This window comes from Anoplopoma fimbria, chromosome 7, assembly GCF_027596085.1.
Source record: "Anoplopoma fimbria isolate UVic2021 breed Golden Eagle Sablefish chromosome 7, Afim_UVic_2022, whole genome shotgun sequence".
In the NCBI taxonomy this organism is placed as follows: Eukaryota; Metazoa; Chordata; class Actinopteri; order Perciformes; family Anoplopomatidae; genus Anoplopoma; species Anoplopoma fimbria.
Window position 1 is genome coordinate 8,369,562 of NC_072455.1, and position 17,837 is coordinate 8,387,398.

Sequence of the window (17,837 nt, forward strand, 5' to 3'; positions counted from 1 at the left end):
TCTTTTTCTGCTGACCATAGCAGGTGCCCTGAAATCCAACATCACACACACACACACACACACACACACACACACACACACACACACACACACACACACACACACACACACACACACACACACACACACACACACACACACACACACACACACACACACACACATTTACAGTTCTTGGTTTCCTTTTCTTTCACACATTCAGAAAAACTTAGTCGAGATACTAAGAATCTGAAGACAGAAATGGCCTGTGACAGGGTCCATGCTGCGTTACCTGACCCTCCCAGTCAAAGTGAAGATGAAAACAAAGAAGAAGAGATGGTTTTTGGGAATTTCTTTGCTGAGTTAGAATCTGTGGAACTGCCTCTAGGAACCACCTTAAGGTAAACCTGTGCAATATGCGAGACTTTTTTAATTTCATCCTCTAGATACCAGAGATGGTATCCAGGGAGTTAACCTGACTTACAAAATTAATGATTTCAAATGCTGATTGGTCTTAATATTCACATCAAGAGCCAACAACCAAGGAAATGGTTATATTTGCTTCTATTTTCAAATGTGTAATCGGGCTTTTAGTGCAATGTGTTCTTAAAACACTTTAAACAGCCAAATAAATTACCCTTATGAGCAGTGGCAAGTGCTCAAAAACTTGTTTTGCCCCACGTGTTACTTCAACCAACTGACCGGTCGAAATTGATGGGGCCATGTGCGGGCTGTGATTAATATTTAAATCTACATTTTGATCTACAGTTGACTGTGTAATTATAATATTATATAATAATTATATACTTTAGAATTTAACATCAATCAAAGAAAAGGCAGTAAAGCACAGTGCTCATTTTTTTTATTTACTTATTTTTTTATATTTTTACTCAAGATGAATATACAAAATGATTTAGGTGGGTATACATTCTCGATCAATGAAACTAAATGTGATTCTAAGTCATTTATGCAGCCTGTTTAATTGTTTTGTTCTTAGGGAAAACATGACCAACCCCATTATAATAGTACTTGCTAAGCTGACATTAATTCATATACATTCTATATAATTCAACGATGGAGACAACAACCCATATGGTTTTCCATGTTGGCTAATGGCCACAGTGTTTGGGGATGTGCAGTCGTGTCCCTGTGTCTAACTTTAATGTAACGTACATGATACTGTAACGCTATGTGGAAACGAAGCTGCGCCCCCCGCCGGCCACACCTCGCACTGCGCTGTACCCCGCTGTAGCTGCAGTGGCAGCCATAACACACACACAACAATCATGGCGGAGAATGAAACCTTGGAGTGTATAACGGAGCACGAGCGGATTCTACAGGAAATTGAGAGCACCGACACGGCTTGTGTTGGTCCCACTCTTCGGTAAGAACACACGGCTTCCTAAAAAGCCCCTGCCAATCGTAATGTCCGTGTGTGTTGTTGCATCTCCTACGTTATAAGAGCTTTTGTTCATGGGCTAGCTTGGCTGCCCTAGCCACCGGCAGGCTAACATTAGCTTTAACAGGGCTCTATGCTGTTGGATGAGGATCGAGCCTAGCTGGCTTGTTAGCTAACAAGGCCAACAGTGACCACTGGTTCAGTCAGTTGAACGCAGCTATAGCAAAACCGCGTAGTGTGTGTGTGTGTGTGTGTGTGTGTGTGTGTGTGTGTGTGTGTGTGTGTGTGTGTGTGTGTGTGTGTTCCAGGTCCTGTGCTTTGATGGGCGGCTGGTGACCTGTCAAGATGTAAACATCAGTTGTGGGTGTGGCTGTTGTACACCACATCTTGTTATCATTATATAGCTGATGTTAGCTAACGGTGCTAACAATCGTGGCTAGTTGTTCAGTAATTAGTTAACGCTAGTTAGTTGTTGAGCAATTAGAAAATGCATGCAACTGACATTCCAGTTTAACGGTACAAAGGTTGGATGAGTCATCTAGAAAACCCGGCGCTGTGACGTGGTTGACAATGAGCTCGGTAGCGGTGATATAGCACTAGGAAGTGGGATTGCCACAGTAAACTGCCTTGGTTATGCTAGTTGACTTCCAAGCTAGCTTCAAAGGCCGTAGTGACAGGTGTTAGTTCAACAAGCTCGTGTTCGGCTGATCGCCTCCACCTCTCTCGTGCACACACCTGTCTCGTAGACGTGCCCGTAGGCCGTGGTTGTCTTTCAGAATACCTGAGTCAACCAGAAAATATGCCCTAAAGGTAACATCACGTCAACGCCTCGGTTAGCTCCAGTTTTAAGGTTTTGATCTTATTAACGCTGACTTTCTATGAACAGATGACCTCAATTAGTTGTTGAAAGATTACACTTATCTCAGTTGATGCTCTTGTATCATCCCTGCTGAGTTTCACTCTCACACTATCCTTAAATAGAAACCTCAATGTTAAAGTCACATTTTATCTGCTCAGATTATTAGTAACAGGTTGAGGGGGAAAAGGCCAGGTGCATTGCTACATTCAGAAATGGAGACATGTTCAGTACTGTATTTGTAAATGCAATTACTTATACATTTAGCCAAGTACAGGAATGGACTTGCTGGCAGTTTCAAGGATCATACCTGGGCAAAACACGATAGCTCTGCGAACCACCTGCCCACCATAACATCCACTTTTCCTGATGGTCTATGATGGCTGCATACATTTGACTGCTTAAGTGTACATTTCCCTTCTCTCCTCAGTGCAGGTGACTCTGTTTGCTTAAATACAGTGAGGGCTGCTTTAGTGAGCGTGGCCCGGCAGTTGTGTATAGCTCCTTCTGTGTGCAACTTATCCATAATTACAAGAGTTTTACCTGATACATATGTCTCTAGAACTGGATGGTATGATTGACTGACTTTTCTTCACATGAGGACAGCGATGATTGCTGCCACTTATCACTGATGTTCAATCTTCCAAAAGCTGTGCCATGCTGACACAGCCGGGGCCTGTATCACAAAGCCAATTTAACTTCCTCTGGCTTTATTTGAGGTATTTGGCCTTTATAAACTTTAAACCATGTAGGTGCAAATGGATAAATAAGAGGCAAATTGTAAGGAAGGATAAGAGCAACGTGAACCATTTTGTTAAGCCAGTGTTGCAAAAAGTAGACATAATGCTTGTACCCACAGTTAATAAATAAAGATGGATGATGCCACTTACACACATTGTACAAAAATGAAGCCAAAATTATATGGTCGCTACTTTGTTTGGCTGGTGACGTAATTTTCCCAAGCACGGCCACAGCTTGTTAGTGTGAGAGACTCATAGCTGCTGTACTTAACTGACATTAGCACCACGGCTGTTGTTTGGCTAGAAAGACACAACAACAACATTTACCATCAAATAAGCTCATGTTCTATACCACAGAGTTGTGATTCGTGTTATAGAAACAACATCTGCACGTTCGCTAACTAAAGCCTCCAGTCCAGGATAGGAACACCCACGACTGTCCAACTGCGCCGGCTAACCTTAATTAAGAGATGTCCCAATTCAGCTGCCTTTATAGTCTACGTTGGCCACGTCCTTTGAAAACCGCGAAGGCCAAACCAAGCGGTCTCTGTAATGAGACGGCCTGGTCCCAAATCCAGGATAAAAGAAGGCCCCATTTTTTGACTGCATTTTAAAGAGGCTTTAAAATGGTACAGCCCTGTTGCAGCCACTTTGACGCATTCCGTCTTTAAATGCAGCCTCCATAGGATGCAGCCGCTGAATGTAGACACAGCCTAAGTCAGTGCAGATGTTTTTAAGCTAGCTAGCAACATGGTCTGTTACAGTATGAACCATAGACTGTATATAAAGATCTTTATATACAGTCTATGTTTGAAAAAGACAATCACGGTTTTGAAAAATTAAAGTTAGAGATCTCCTCTCGGCCTTCATACTCTACATACAATTTTCAAGCCTCCAGCTCGACTACTCACAGTTTTCAATTAGGTCTGGGTGGTATGGCCTAAAATCTGTATCACAGTGTAATTTTGAAGCACTAACGGTAAATGTCAATGTATATTTGTTTTTCTTATAAAAGTCATTATATTTGCACCAATAGACAACCCTACCATATCGTTGCAATATCGATATCGAGGTATTTAGTCAAAAACATCATGATATTTGATTTTCTTCATACCACCCATCCCTATACTTGCAGAGCAGCTGCCTGAGACTCAACCCTTATAACAGCCTACATGTGTCCTCTCATGTTTTACCTGAATGACTCACATTTTGATGTCACACTCCTCTTCCATCACCCTTCTTAATTTCCATAACCACATGTTTATTACTTTAAAGCAATGCGTACAGTGTAGAACACAATATTCCCAGAACACAGATCTTGTGGAAGGAACTGCAGCAATAACATAAACAACCAGTTGATTTGAAACTTTATCTACCTTTATCTAACTATCCGTGCAAGTAAAAGGCATCCGCCTATGACAACACTGTAGACTGTTTTGAGACTTGTACATGCAGTACAAAAAATACACTGAAAAGTCTTCTTAATTTACACAAACATTTTGTGACAGTCCTAAAAATGCAAGGTGGTTGTTACTCTTTCAAAAAACACAGAATGGTAGAATGATGAAGCTTAGTGTTTGTGACCCAGTGGCCACTTGGAAAGAAGTCAGCTTCCTTCCCTAAGAGGAAGCAGGAAAGCAGTGATCTATTTGTTTCAGCAACCACCTGCTTTTAATTATTGATAACAGGAAAGAGGAACCTCATGTGGCAGCATGGAGACTGATGATTGCAGGCCTGTGTTAACGTGCACGTGTCCGGTTTTCATCTGCTGTGCTGTTCATAACATCAGGCCCAGTTCTAAGATTCAATTTCTTAAGGACTTCTATGGTAACCACTTAGTCATTTATCAAGAACACTTTAGCGAGTGACAGCTACACTTAAGTTTGGACCGATTCATGCTATTTTTTTTATTATTTTTTACATTCTATAGATTCAATTAAATTTAAAAAAGCATATCAATCAATTATGAAAGTAATTCATCTTTGAAACCCTTAAAGGAACAAGGAATGAGAGAAAGCTCTAAAACATAGTCATCCCTTTGGGCTCTGGGTGATTTAGAAATATGGCCCCATTTTTTAAAAAAAACAAAAAACTTGTGCTCTAGCAATAGACCTGACTTCAAACTCTTCAGCCAATGATGTGGAAGAAGGGATGAACATCTGATTTGACGAAGCAGCATCTGATTTGTTTAACAAAATATCTCCGACTGCCACAGCATAGCTCCAGAGAGACAGTGTCTAATACCCAGGTTCTTTTGCTATATACGTATCACTTGTCACAACAGTGGGGTTTCAGGAGTTTTTTTATATTGACTCATAAAGTACTATTAAATTACAGGAATACTTAGTGTGGAAACTTTCCATAGGAATTATCAGAATTTTATGGGGAATGACAGGAATAAAATGGAAAAATAGGGGTTGCTCAGGCTGTATGTCTCATGTCGACAGAAACATTTTACCATATCATAAGTAAATTTTAAGTTGTCAAATGCATACAATGTAAATTGTGCCATGTGGTAAGTTAGTTAGCTATCACGTTAACTAATGGGGCGGCTGTGGCACATGAGGTAGAGCACTTGACCTGCAACCACAAGGTCGGTGGTTTGAACCCCTCCACAGGCAACATGCCGAGGTGTCCTTGCGCGAGGCACCTAACCCCAAAATTGCTCCCCGGGCGCTTCATTGCAGCCCACTGCTCCTCCGGGATGGGTCAAATGCAGAGAACTGAATTTCCCCATTGTGGGACTAATAAAGGCTTAATTATTATTATTATTATTATTATTATTATTAAAGGTAATTTGAAAAAATTTGAGGAAAGACACAAGGTTTTAAAGCGAACAACTAATTCATAAAAAAAGATATTTCCTAATAAAGATAGAATGGAAAAAGATCAATTAAGACTCCTCGTGCTAACAAGTCATAAACTGGGTACTTAGCTCAAGGCTACTTACTTCTGGTTAACTCAAATTGAATTAATAAAATATATTCTCAGTCCAAAATTATTATCCAAACTTGCATGAAAGTGTGTCTTCCTTTGGCTCAGACTAAGATTTAGATTGAGCTCTCGTTGTCATCTTCCAGTTACAGGCTCTACCTCAATCACATTGACTCTGTCACTCTTTAAATGACACAATGACGTTTTCTCTTGTTGCGACAGTAATCAAACATTCTCAATAGTGAAAATCAGATTTCTTTCCTGAGGTCTTATCATTAGCTAGCATCTCTGCTTTGTCCTGGTTTAATTAAAATAAATGTTAGGTCATCCATGAATTTATATCAGAGATTTCATAGAAAACAACCATGTTCATTCTAATAAACTGTGTATCATTAATTTATGAATGTAGCATTTTCACGACCACGTCACTAGATGGAGCCGTTACTCCAGCTGAAATACATGGGGATCGTTGGTAGTGAAGGCTCTGGGCTCGTAGATTTAGTCAGTTTGGGATCCCAATTCATCATTCCTCAACTATATCAGAAGCATGGTACCTACGTCATTTTTTCATTTTGTATCCTTGCTGTTAAATCAATTGTACGGCTTTAGAATGAGCTGTAACGTTCACAATGTAAAATTCTTTGTTTTGAGATTCATCTTCATTGAAGTATTAGGTTGGTAGTAGGATTTTAAGAATAGTTCAGGTATTTGTTTTGCTTTTTAATCTTGCAATTTAAGTGACATCATAGGGGTTGGGAAAGTGAAGTTTTCTGTTAATCCCATTTTGGAACATGCCAAAAACCATAAACGGTTAAATTAAGAAGAAGGCCCATTATTTTTAAAATACATCTAAAATATCATAACCACATAATGTGTGTTCATGTGTTATGTGTTACGTTTTTGCATCAGAAAATTGTCAAGCTTCACTTAGAATTAGTTTGATTTGATTATTGAAGGATAATATTTTTGTTGAACCATTTCTGAATGGAGAACGTTTTGTGTTTAAACTGAATATCCCAGCATTTCTATATGTTATATTTCTATGGAGCAATGTTGTGGTTATACACAAAGTTGTACCTGCATATACACAAGTACACACATTTCTACGAACACACAATGACTCACAATTATTACACACTCAAGCTCTCTCCTTCTCTTTCTCACACACACTCAGATACATGTGTACAATTGACCATCTGTGCCGGTGGAAAGCCAGGCCAGGATATTACAGTGGAGTGTGTATGTGTGGTTGTTGGATGAGCAGCAGTGATTCATAGCGGGGTTCTTTACAATAATGTGCAAACAACTGGCCACCTCGGCCTCCACCACTAGCACAGGGATGTTGGTTCTCAGTGTTTTTGTAGTGCTGTTGTTCAGCATGCATACACATACTGAGGCATTGTGAATGTCAGTGTGACGGTTTGCACACATCACTACTAATCAAAATTGGATTGGAAATGATTTGACCCCTGTAGAGGTCTTCATCATGCGTCTGCTCATTGTAGGGGGACGGACATCTCTGTTACAGTATGTTAGTCTCAAGGGCTCCTGCCCTCTGTTGTCACCTATACTTTGTTTAATGCAGCCAAATTAATAATATAGTTATTCTCATTCACACATTTCTCTCTTTTTTTCTTCTCAGAAAACCGAACAAGTATAAAATAGTGATTTCATTGCTGTCAATTACAAGTTAACCAGCAGCCATTCCAAAGATGCTGCACTCTTATCAAGCCAGGTTTTTTAAGATTTAAACTTTGTAGGCCGTTTTGGAAAAGCTCCCCTTTTGGGGAAATCTAGGTGTAGAAAGGTATAAAAGGTATAGAAAGTACACCGTTAAGAATTTGCCCTACTATATGAATTTTAAATACACCGATGGCAATCAAACACATGTGCCGCAGCTCCATGATAGAAGACAAGTCCACAATTTGTCACAAATGCAAGTCAAAATAAGCTGTGGAGGAACAACTAACCTAATCAGGCAGTTATTATATTGTTATTCATTCCCATTATAATAATAACTAAATAATAATAAAATATATATACAGTGATATAAACCTTAACCATGTTACAAATTTTAGGGCCACATTGCCAACCCTTAGTTTAAACTGAGAGAAAAATATGCATCAACAAATATTTTGTAATTATTAAGGTTTGGACTTGTAGTTTCTGCGTTTGTGATGCAGGAAGCTGTTTCACAATAACTGATGTTTTGACAGTAAATTTCAAAATAAAAGTCACACACAACATTGACATATAATGGCGAGCATGTTAGCAAGCGGTTGTCTATTTCCATATCCAGCAGACACAGAGCATTATTAGTGTTTCTGTGGAGTCCTGTTTCGGTCCACCTGATGAGTAGAAATCCAACATTCAGCGCCAACACCAGGAAGAGTAGTGGCTGCCTTGGTAGTGGCTAATTGGGATTCAAATAAATAAATAAACAAATTCACTCAAAATTTTGCTCTAGTTTGGGCTCCATCAACTCCTGAGAAAAATGTCTGTCTCTACTTACTGCTAAATGCTCCTTTTATGTCACCACCTAGTTGATAACTTTGTCAGTCTGCTGGTTGGTGCTGGGCTGGTGGGACTTATCACTCAAAACGAGAAACCCTCATTGAAATGAATGTGAGCCATCTTTGGGTTTTGTATCGAATACCTATTATGCATAATAATAAACTGTGCCATTTTGTAATTAAGTTACATGCACACACTGACCAATAAATGCCAAAATGATTGCGTCAGCATTTCCAGGCTGTTAAGGGCAGCTATCGTAGATAAGGAACCTCCATCAGGCGGCAGTCTGACGTATTTAAATTGACATATGAACAAATATTTTTTCATTCTAACAGTTCCTACCATTTCCTCTATTTTTCCTTTTTCCCTCCCTGCCTTACCCCCTTCTTCCTGCTTCAACTCCAATTTCCTCACCTCTCAGGTCTATATATGATGACCAGCCCAACGCCCACAAGCGCTTCATGGAAAAGCTGGATGCCAGGATAAGGAACCATGACCGCGAGATTGAGAAGATGTGCAATTTCCATCACCAAGGCTTTGTGGACGCCATCACAGAGCTCCTCAAAGTCCGCGCTGATGCTGAGAAACTGATGGTAAGAGACATCACTGACCAGAGGAGGCGATAGCAGGACAGTTTAGTCTGTAACCCACATTAGCTGCCATATCTCAAAATACTAGAATTTTAAAGAATCAAATTAGATATGTGCTTACTTCATAGGGCCTGGTAGAGTGTGTATTTTAGAGAGACAAATAGAACTACTTGTTCTGAAATATCTTCGTCAGTCCAAAACCCAATAGTTTTCTTTTTATTACCTTCAATAAAATCATGTTTCAGACACATTTAGATGGTTATTTATGTTGTAGTACATTATTGCATTTTACACATATTATTATTAGTTGGAAAAAGGGATATAACGATACCAGAAATTTAGTAGTTGACACCAATGGCAGTGAACGTCCACGAATATCGATACCCAATTATGTACCACGCTAAAAGAAAAAACAATAAATCCCATGTGCTTCCATACACGCCCTTTTTATTGAATACATTTGAACATTTCAAAAAAACTAAATGTAACATGTACTTCAGGATAAGTTTAACAAGGAGTGAAAAATGATGGAGGATTTGTATCAACTGATCGCAATAATGTAAACTTTAAAAGGCAAAAGGAAACATTTATTCATGCTAAAGGTTTTAGTATTTCTTCATTCTCAGTGATGTCAAGAATACCAAGTTCAAGCTATACCTATAAAAATATAAAATTGCTTCCTGTTATATAAATTAAATTGATGGGCCTAGGCTAGCTCCATTTTTATTTCTCAGAAACTTGCCAATTTCTGAAATACATTGCACACAAAATAACAATGTAAAACTTTAATTTTGTGTGCCTCTTCAACAAGTCACACAATAATGCTTGAATACATTAGGAGTTTGTGTGTGGGATTAGAAGCGATAGATATAAAAACTTAAAAAACTATTTTTGTAAGTTCAGAATCGTAGAAGATAAAAATCTTGATTGTGTCACGAATCAAGCACGACTGGTCCTGCTGTAAATTATTTAAGACTTTTCATGTCTCATTCAAACTCAACAGGTGAGAATTATAATAATAATAATTAAATCAAATTCCCTTTGGGTCAGCCCTTCTTAGGGGCTGCTCTCTTTAGTGGGACAAAGTAGCTAATGAGAACAGACACTGTCCCATAAAGGTAAGGTCATAGGTTCTACTCCCGCTAGCTTCCCAGTTTAACGTTATGTTGCTTTAGATCACAGTCTTGGTTAAGTTTCCAAATATGTCTCTTATGCTTTCACCGCGGTGCTGCACCGTAGCCGAAAAAAACAAAAAACAGAAGCGGTGATTATGTAGTCGGTGCCCCCTCGTTTGGAAGCTTCGCTGTTGAAAGGATTGTCATCAAAAAGCCGACTGGTCAATTGGGTCATGGCTCTCAGCCGTGTGACAAGAGCCGAGAGTTCAAAAATCCCCATCCAGAATCGAGAAGTTTGTCACTGAATCTGTGAGAAAGAGCCTGTCACAAGCCATTAAACCCCATGAAAGGCCCAGTGCACCGACGACGGGTTCAGGTCCTCGCTGCCTGGTTAATCTGAATTTGCCCGCCTTTGTCCTTGCCCCTTCATGGACAATGAGCTGATTACAAGGCTGAGCAGCTGCAGCGAGGGAGGTAGCGAGGGAAAGGAGAGGGCATGAAGAGGGGGAGCAGACAGACAGCGAGAGGAAGGATGGACGGACACGTGACAGCATGTGTGGCCGAACCCAGACCAGCTCAGTCATACATTATAAAAAAGTATTCAACTGCCAACATTTTTTTTGTGTGTCTTTTAGGAGAAAGGTATTTTTTTTAAGATCTAGGTTTCCATCTTTGTCAGGCAAAAGGCAAACAAGCTCTATGGTGTTCATCCAAAAAAACAGTGTGATGAAACATCGACAACAGTTAACAATTCAATAAAGTACATTAAAAAACAGTTATTCAGAAGCCAGACTTCCAAATATCAAACACATGTCATTTATAAACATTATATCAAATTCATCATCATTCATCATCACATATGTCAGATACATCACCTACATTCAAAAATATTATACAATAAGTTAGAGGGGGAAAAAAAGGTAAGAATAAATGTTAAAGACCAATTTTATATGTAACTTCTGCACACACATAAAGAGTGTCTTTAACAGAAGTGATTGCTCAGTCACAGAACATCTTCACCAGCTCCACCTTCATCACATTAAAAGAAAGAGTTAACTGAAAGTTAACTTTCAAGATATTTCAATATTAAAGTTCTCGTTTTCAACGTGCAACAGTTCCCAGAACAGCTTTCCCTTTCTTGTCAACAAACCTGATGAGAAGACCAGATCTGTCTCTGTCTGTGGCTCTCAGCTCCAAGCCCAGTGATTCCTAATGAAGACCTAAATCTTTAAAAAAATCTGTTCACAATACTGTATTTGTTATATATTGCTCAGTAAACTCCTAAAGCAGCTGGTCACAAATATACTAAAAATATACTTCAGTGTACGTGTTCTTTAAAGTTTTTGGACAACAACGGAGCAGAGGAATAAGACACATGTTATTTGTTGATAGCAATCATGGGTAGAGAATAGAAAGAATAAAGGGAGAGTTCTAAGGCTGTACAGTTTAAACTGAGTTTAAACTCTGTGTTTGTTTTGAAAGGGCCAAGTGACGGACACTAATCGAAGACTACAAGAGGCTGGGAGGGAGGTAAGTCCACGTATTGCGTGTATGAATGAGTGTGCAGGGGTTAAAAAAGGGGTTCTTTATATTGTGTTGTCAGGACATATGCCTGCTTGTCAACAGCAAAGACAGTTCTGCATTAGACGTGACCGTTCTTTAACCCAGCAGTTAACCGAAGTGGCCTCTTTCTCATTGTTTCCCTTCCATTGTGTGTTCCTTCCCTCAGGTGACGGCTCAGACGGAGGAGGTGATCCGCTGTCGGATCCAGCAGAGGAACATGGCCACCACTGTGGAGAAGCTCCACCTCTGTATACCAGGTAGCACGGCTGCTTGTGCATCAATATGATGGTCGCTTTAATTCTTGTGTTTGATGAGGTGATACCTCGGGGGGGCACTGGAGGCCACACATGTGTTCTTGTGCCTAGAATATGACCAGTTCAACACCTTCTTTAATCTTGGCTGTCTTGAGTGAGAACTTTCCCTTACTTGGTGAATAAACCCGCTAGTTTTTATATATAATATATATAATATAATATGTATATATTTAATGCAGAAGTAATACATGTACTCATAGACAGCACTTTTCTAAATAATTCAAGATTAGTTCGAGTTACCTTTTTAGAAGCTGAGAATGAGGGTGTTTGGGGTAGACCTGAGGTCTGCAACTCCAATCCACCGCTAACATGAAATATTTTGTGGTCTGGCCTTGTTTTCTTGAGTTGGACTGAAGACATTTTTTGGTTGAACATTTAAGTTCAGTATGTTTTATTTTCTATACTTAAGTGTCTTTATGCAGAGTAAAAGTGAGCGAAATGCCTAAATCAACAAACTTACTGGTCCTGTTTCCTGTTTTCTCTCTCTTTTGCAGTGCTAGAAATGTACAGCAAACTAAAGGAGCAGCTGGAGTCCAAAAGGTACCGTCTCACAAAGCATTTCATCACAGTGTGATTGATGTATAACCATGATATTGACAACAACTTTCAAGAATTTTGAAAATTCTCAAGGTTCCCAAATTCTGAAAGTGTAGCTTTACCCAGTCTAATAATCTGACTTGCCCTACCAACGAGTGGTGACAGCATCATTCGCCCCCCACCCTGTCCAACACTGATGTACCTAGAGTACCATGTTAGTACACAAGACCATAGTCCAGTGACGTAGCAGGGTGCTATAGTGCTACAGTACTGCTGCTGCAGCAGTTTCTGAAAAAGCCTTTTGTCACCGCTAGTTGGCAGGGAGTGCAGCAAGAGGTTAACAGACTTAAACCTTTCAGCCCATAGAGGCTAGTGCAGCTACGTGTTATCCTTCTTCCTGAAACTACTGTGGACTTATTCTTCGCTTAACAGCAATTTAAAACCTTGTTTTTGCTGACTTCCAGTGGTTTAAAGTCTCACCTTGCGTCACTGATGTAGCGGTGTACTCCAGGGTGAGTCAGTACTCTGTGATCACTATTGGGTGTTGTAACAGAGTTCATGTCTGATCTTGGGCTGTCAAAATTGGCCAAAAAGGATCAAACTATTCAATTATCTATTTTTGTGCATTATCTCAATGACCTTGTGTCGGATACATTATTATTATTAGTAAGTATTGTTTTACAATTTGAATATACAGTTCATTCGAATTTGGATTATACGTTGACATCCTTTTATCTTACAACAGAGGCTTGACACAAAACATGACAAACAAAGACAGTAGTGTATTCCTGCATTTTTTTGATCTTACATCAAGAGGAAGGCAGTCAGCAGCAACAGAACATTTCTCTGTGCAATATGGCCAACATCTTTCTGTTGAAAATTCAACATCAGGGAATCTTTATCGGTCAAATTTTACTATGTTTGAGCACCAAGCATCATGATGTAAACACAGAGTCCCCTCGGAGTCCTGCACTCTTTCCTGCTGTGTGCCCCTCAAGTGCTGCTAGATCCAAGACCACGATGGAGCCAGGTTTCTGTAAAGATTTGGACACAACAGTCATCGACCTCCCGTTGCTGAGTTAGAATTAATTTTCCGGACTTAAGCCAGGAGCAGACTTGGTGGTGGAGTAGCCTCAGGAAAACATGTTTAGAAAAGCATTCAGAAAGTACAAAGAAAAAATCTGATCAAAGGTCGATTGAAGTCCTCTCCTCAAGTCTTAATCAAAGCAGTCATCAGTGAGGCTGGCTGTTCGGAGGCCAAACTTTGAACCACAGAAGGCAGTTAAAGACTGCTTTGCAACCTGGTATTAAGTTACTTCTAGGTAAATGGAAGTGTTTATACATCAATGGACAACACTTTACACATGTTTCTGTTGTCTGTTCTAAAGAAGTGTTCTTACCCAACCAATCTGCAAAATCATACAGTATTCATGACGCAGGTTTCCACTGCTCAGCGGGTTTGATTGAACTTCCTTTTTACCCCATGAACTTCATGTTTGGCCGTATTTACATGCCTATCCGTATAAAGAGGGGTGGGGAGTTCACTCTGGACAGGAAAATAATGACCCTTTCTTGTTCATTACTGTGTACCAAAAGGAAGAGGCCATTCACTGGCAGGACAATTGACCCTCAGTGTGCCCTTGTTCACAACAAGGCCCCCTCACTGCAGCTCTGTCACGGCCCACAGCCAATCCAAGGCAATTAGACCATTGCCGGCCACCTTGTGGGATTTGTGTGTGTGGAGTGTATTTGAAGCACTAATGACATAGCCTGCACACTTACAATAAATTGGAATGTGTTTGTATGCTGCAAATGCACATTATTGTCTGTACTGTATGTGCCAGTGCCCGGGTCACATTCTGTTCAGTGTCCCGCCACTTGCGGCCTTTGTGTCGTCCTTCCTGGTGCTCTGCACTGTGACAAACCTTTTCACCGTACAGCTTATGAGGCCGTCTTCTGTTCGTGTGGATACAACACATTTTTTTTTTACACTCGCTGACCGACCAATTAGATCCCTTCACAGCCTGCCTATCAGCCTAATGATGGGAGCTCAGCACACTGACCTAAGGCTGAACCCTTGTGACGTGAAGGGAAAGATACTGTGCTCACTATGAAAGAGCACAGTATCTTTGTAACACAGGTAGCCCAATGGGCATTAAGAATTAAATATCACACTTGACTGCATACAATGTATTAGACATACATGTATACCTCTGTGATTGTACTGTCAGGCCTCAAAATGTGAGTAGTTGGCCGATCAGTAGGGGATCTAAAGGACAAAGAACTATACCACCATATTTTAATACCTTTATTACCTTCAGTTTTTTTCAGAACATTGTCATGTTCTTGCCTCTCCTCTCCTCTGAATGTATCTCCTAATGCCATGTATGAATGGGGAAAAAGGGATACAACAAGCAGAACTGCTTCAGTGTTCCTATGGGAACCTGATTATTGTTTAATGAAAGAAGGCAACTGTGAACCTACCCTTTAATGGTTCTGATTAAAGGAGCATAGCTGTGACTGCATCTTACCTGAAGCTACACCGTTTGTCTCTGCAGATACTACGCTGCATTGAAAACCATGGAGCAGCTGGAGAAGGTTTTCATTCCCAGGTAGGATTATACAATCAAGGTTTATGAAGCAACACTCCACTAAAATCTTAAAGCACAGATGTTGTTTGTCTTCTGTGGCCTTTGAAGATGGCGCTGAGAAGTTTGTAGCTTGGTTCTCGACAGCTCGGATTCACAGCAGTTAAAGGTGGAGTCTGTGCTTCTGGAAAAGAATTTGAACTCAATGGCCAAACAAATCCATTAACCTTATCCTTTACATCCCAGTTTACACATTTTTATTAGTTCTACTAAGTGAAATATGACGGTGAAGTTAGCAGAAGAACTCAGTTATATAGGGAAAGCCTCTTATGTTGTATTAGTGTATTAGTGTCTGAACCACATACAGTTCTGTGGAAAGAGAGGTTCTTCTTCTGTAGTTTCTCCAACAATGGCGATGTAATGGTGGGTGATCTGCGCCTCTACAGTGCAGTATGACACATAAAAAAACACATAAATGCCGATATCACCAGTTCTCATAGCGGTTGCATAGCCGGTGTTCAGATATGAAAGTGGAAATAAATCAGATTCATGTGTCCACTCCTACTCCTGATCTGTGTCACATGTGAGCAAAGAAATCGGATATTGGCCACATTTGCTTGTAATGTGAACGAGAGCCTGATATTCATCTCAAATGATGCTGAAAGTATTACCAATATGGGCCAGCTGGCAGTAAAGTGGACTCGACTGGGCTGTTTCTGCTTTGTCTCCTGCAGGGTCAGTCAGTACAGGTTCTGTCAGATCATGGCTGAAAACCTGCCAAGACTAAGAGAGGAGATCAAGGAGATCTCCATGTCAGACCTCAAGGACTTCCTGGAGAGCATCAGAAAACACTCCGACAAGGTCGGAGAGACCGCCATGAGACAGGTATGAGAGTTTATGTTTTCAAACAATTTCCACAATAGATATGAAAATATATTTAACAACTCACTGATCTCTCTCTCTGTCTCTGTGTGATCGTGTGTGTGTGTGTGTGTGTGTGTGTGTGTGTGTGTGTGTGTGTGTGTGTGTGTGTGTGTGTGTGTGTGTGTGTGTGTGTGTGTGTGTGTGTGTGTGTGTGTGTGTGTGTGTGTGTGTGTGTGTGTGTGTCTTCAGGCACAGCAGCACAGGACCTTTAACAGTGCAGTAGCCAAGCAGGCCAGCATGGGCCACTACACCAAGCCTGTGTACTCCCTCAACGGACGGACACACACTCACACCCACAACGGCCTGATGATGGATGACGAAGCGGGAGACGAGGAGGAAGCGGATGAAGAGGTTAGGAAAAGGTTTTTTGGTCGGGTGTGACGGAACATGATCATGCAGAAATGACGCTGCTCATCTTTTCACAAACTGGGTTGTATTTAGTTCACATTTTTCTTACGTAATGGCTTTTAAATGTAAATGGTGGAGTTTTTCGGGTGTATAAATGTCATGGCTTTCTCAGTATTTTATAAATAGATACGGTATACAGGTGGAAAAGATTATGTTTTGTAACGTTGCATAATCAAAAGCCCCCTTCATGTATAAAGCTGCTCTGTAAGATAATTGTAAAAGCAGTATATTTATCTTCCATGACATAGGTAATTAATTTGAATACTTTGCATACTTGTTTATATTGGTTGCTGTGGTGAGAATGAGTTTGAAGAAAATTGTAAAGAAATGTCCATTTCCTCATCTGTGTCTGACAGATTCTTACAGCTCAGGACCTGGTGGACTTCTCACCTGTCTACAGGTGTTTACACATTTACACCGTGCTGGTAGGTGTTTCGCTATCTCTTTTACACACATAAACAAACACACTGCCACTGCAACAATTTTTGGAATATACTGTTATCCTTATTCATATCATAAATATAAAGTCCATCTCTGACAGCAAGACAAATTGTGCCCTTTTTGTCATTATCAGTAACTTTTGGAGAGGTTATTGAAGCCTGTTGTATTTCTGTGTGTCTGCAGGGTGATCGAGAAACATTTGAGAACTACTACAGGAAACAGAGGAAGAAACAGGCCCGTCTAGTGCTGCAGCCACAGGCTAACATGGTGAGCAACACGTAAACAGGCTCGGAGAGCATTACAGCCAATGGCTTATGTAGTATCAAGAAACACACATGTAATGCACTTTCAGAGAACCTCACTCAATTCTAATTTCACAGCAAGAATTCCCAAAGGAGTAGCCAAATTGCTAGCCAGTTAAGTGAATAAACAAATAAAATTGCAACAGACAGACCCTTCCAGCTATCTGCTTGGATAATGTTTACAATTCACTCAAGGAACAATACACAGTGATAATGAAAGCCACTACCAGTAGAATTGTAAAAGTTATGTCTTTGTTGCCCCCTAGTGGTGGTAGGGAAAATGCATCTACCCCTGTGCACCTCATTGACTTCTACCAGATTAGCCATAAGTAACGTTCCAGGTTTTCCACCAGAAAAATGGAGGGGATACTAAAGTTGTCGCAGCATAAACTATTCACACGCTGCAGTGCTATGTTTACAGCAATAACCTCACTGCTAACTTAACACATGCACTCATTTAGTTTAAAAACATCTAGAAAATTCCCTTTTTTCAAATAACACTGACCGAAACTCTGCTTGCTATGCTATTTAAATAAGTTGAAAGACAATATAGTCAAATTTCTACACATAGTGGCTCTAAATAAAAGCATAAAGGCAACAACTGGTAGTCAAGTATCAAAGTTAGAGTTAGAG

At 40.1% G+C, this 17,837-nt stretch overlaps 1 protein-coding gene across 7 annotated transcripts in view; it reads left to right on the plus strand.

Annotated features, from left to right (window-relative positions):
* Positions 1–219: 219 nt before the first annotated feature.
* Positions 220–17,837, plus strand: part of exoc6 (exocyst complex component 6) — a 45,199-nt gene continuing 27,581 nt past the window's right edge. For 4 of the 7 annotated variants that reach the window (XM_054600944.1, XM_054600946.1, XM_054600945.1 and 1 more), the window contains exons 1-10: positions 220–380; positions 8,844–9,015; positions 11,610–11,657; positions 11,857–11,947; positions 12,499–12,544; positions 15,100–15,153; positions 15,864–16,014; positions 16,243–16,404; positions 16,818–16,886; positions 17,086–17,169. In XM_054600944.1, coding sequence (XP_054456919.1) covers positions 241–380; positions 8,844–9,015; positions 11,610–11,657; positions 11,857–11,947; positions 12,499–12,544; positions 15,100–15,153; positions 15,864–16,014; positions 16,243–16,404; positions 16,818–16,886; positions 17,086–17,169 — 1,017 coding nt within the window. In that variant the 5' untranslated portion in view covers positions 220–240. Of the gene's footprint in view, positions 381–1,243; positions 1,364–8,843; positions 9,016–11,609; positions 11,658–11,856; positions 11,948–12,498; positions 12,545–15,099; positions 15,154–15,863; positions 16,015–16,242; positions 16,405–16,817; positions 16,887–17,085; positions 17,170–17,837 lie in introns of those variants that run through there. The other 3 variants (XM_054600948.1, XM_054600950.1, XM_054600949.1) reach the window with 2 other exon arrangements.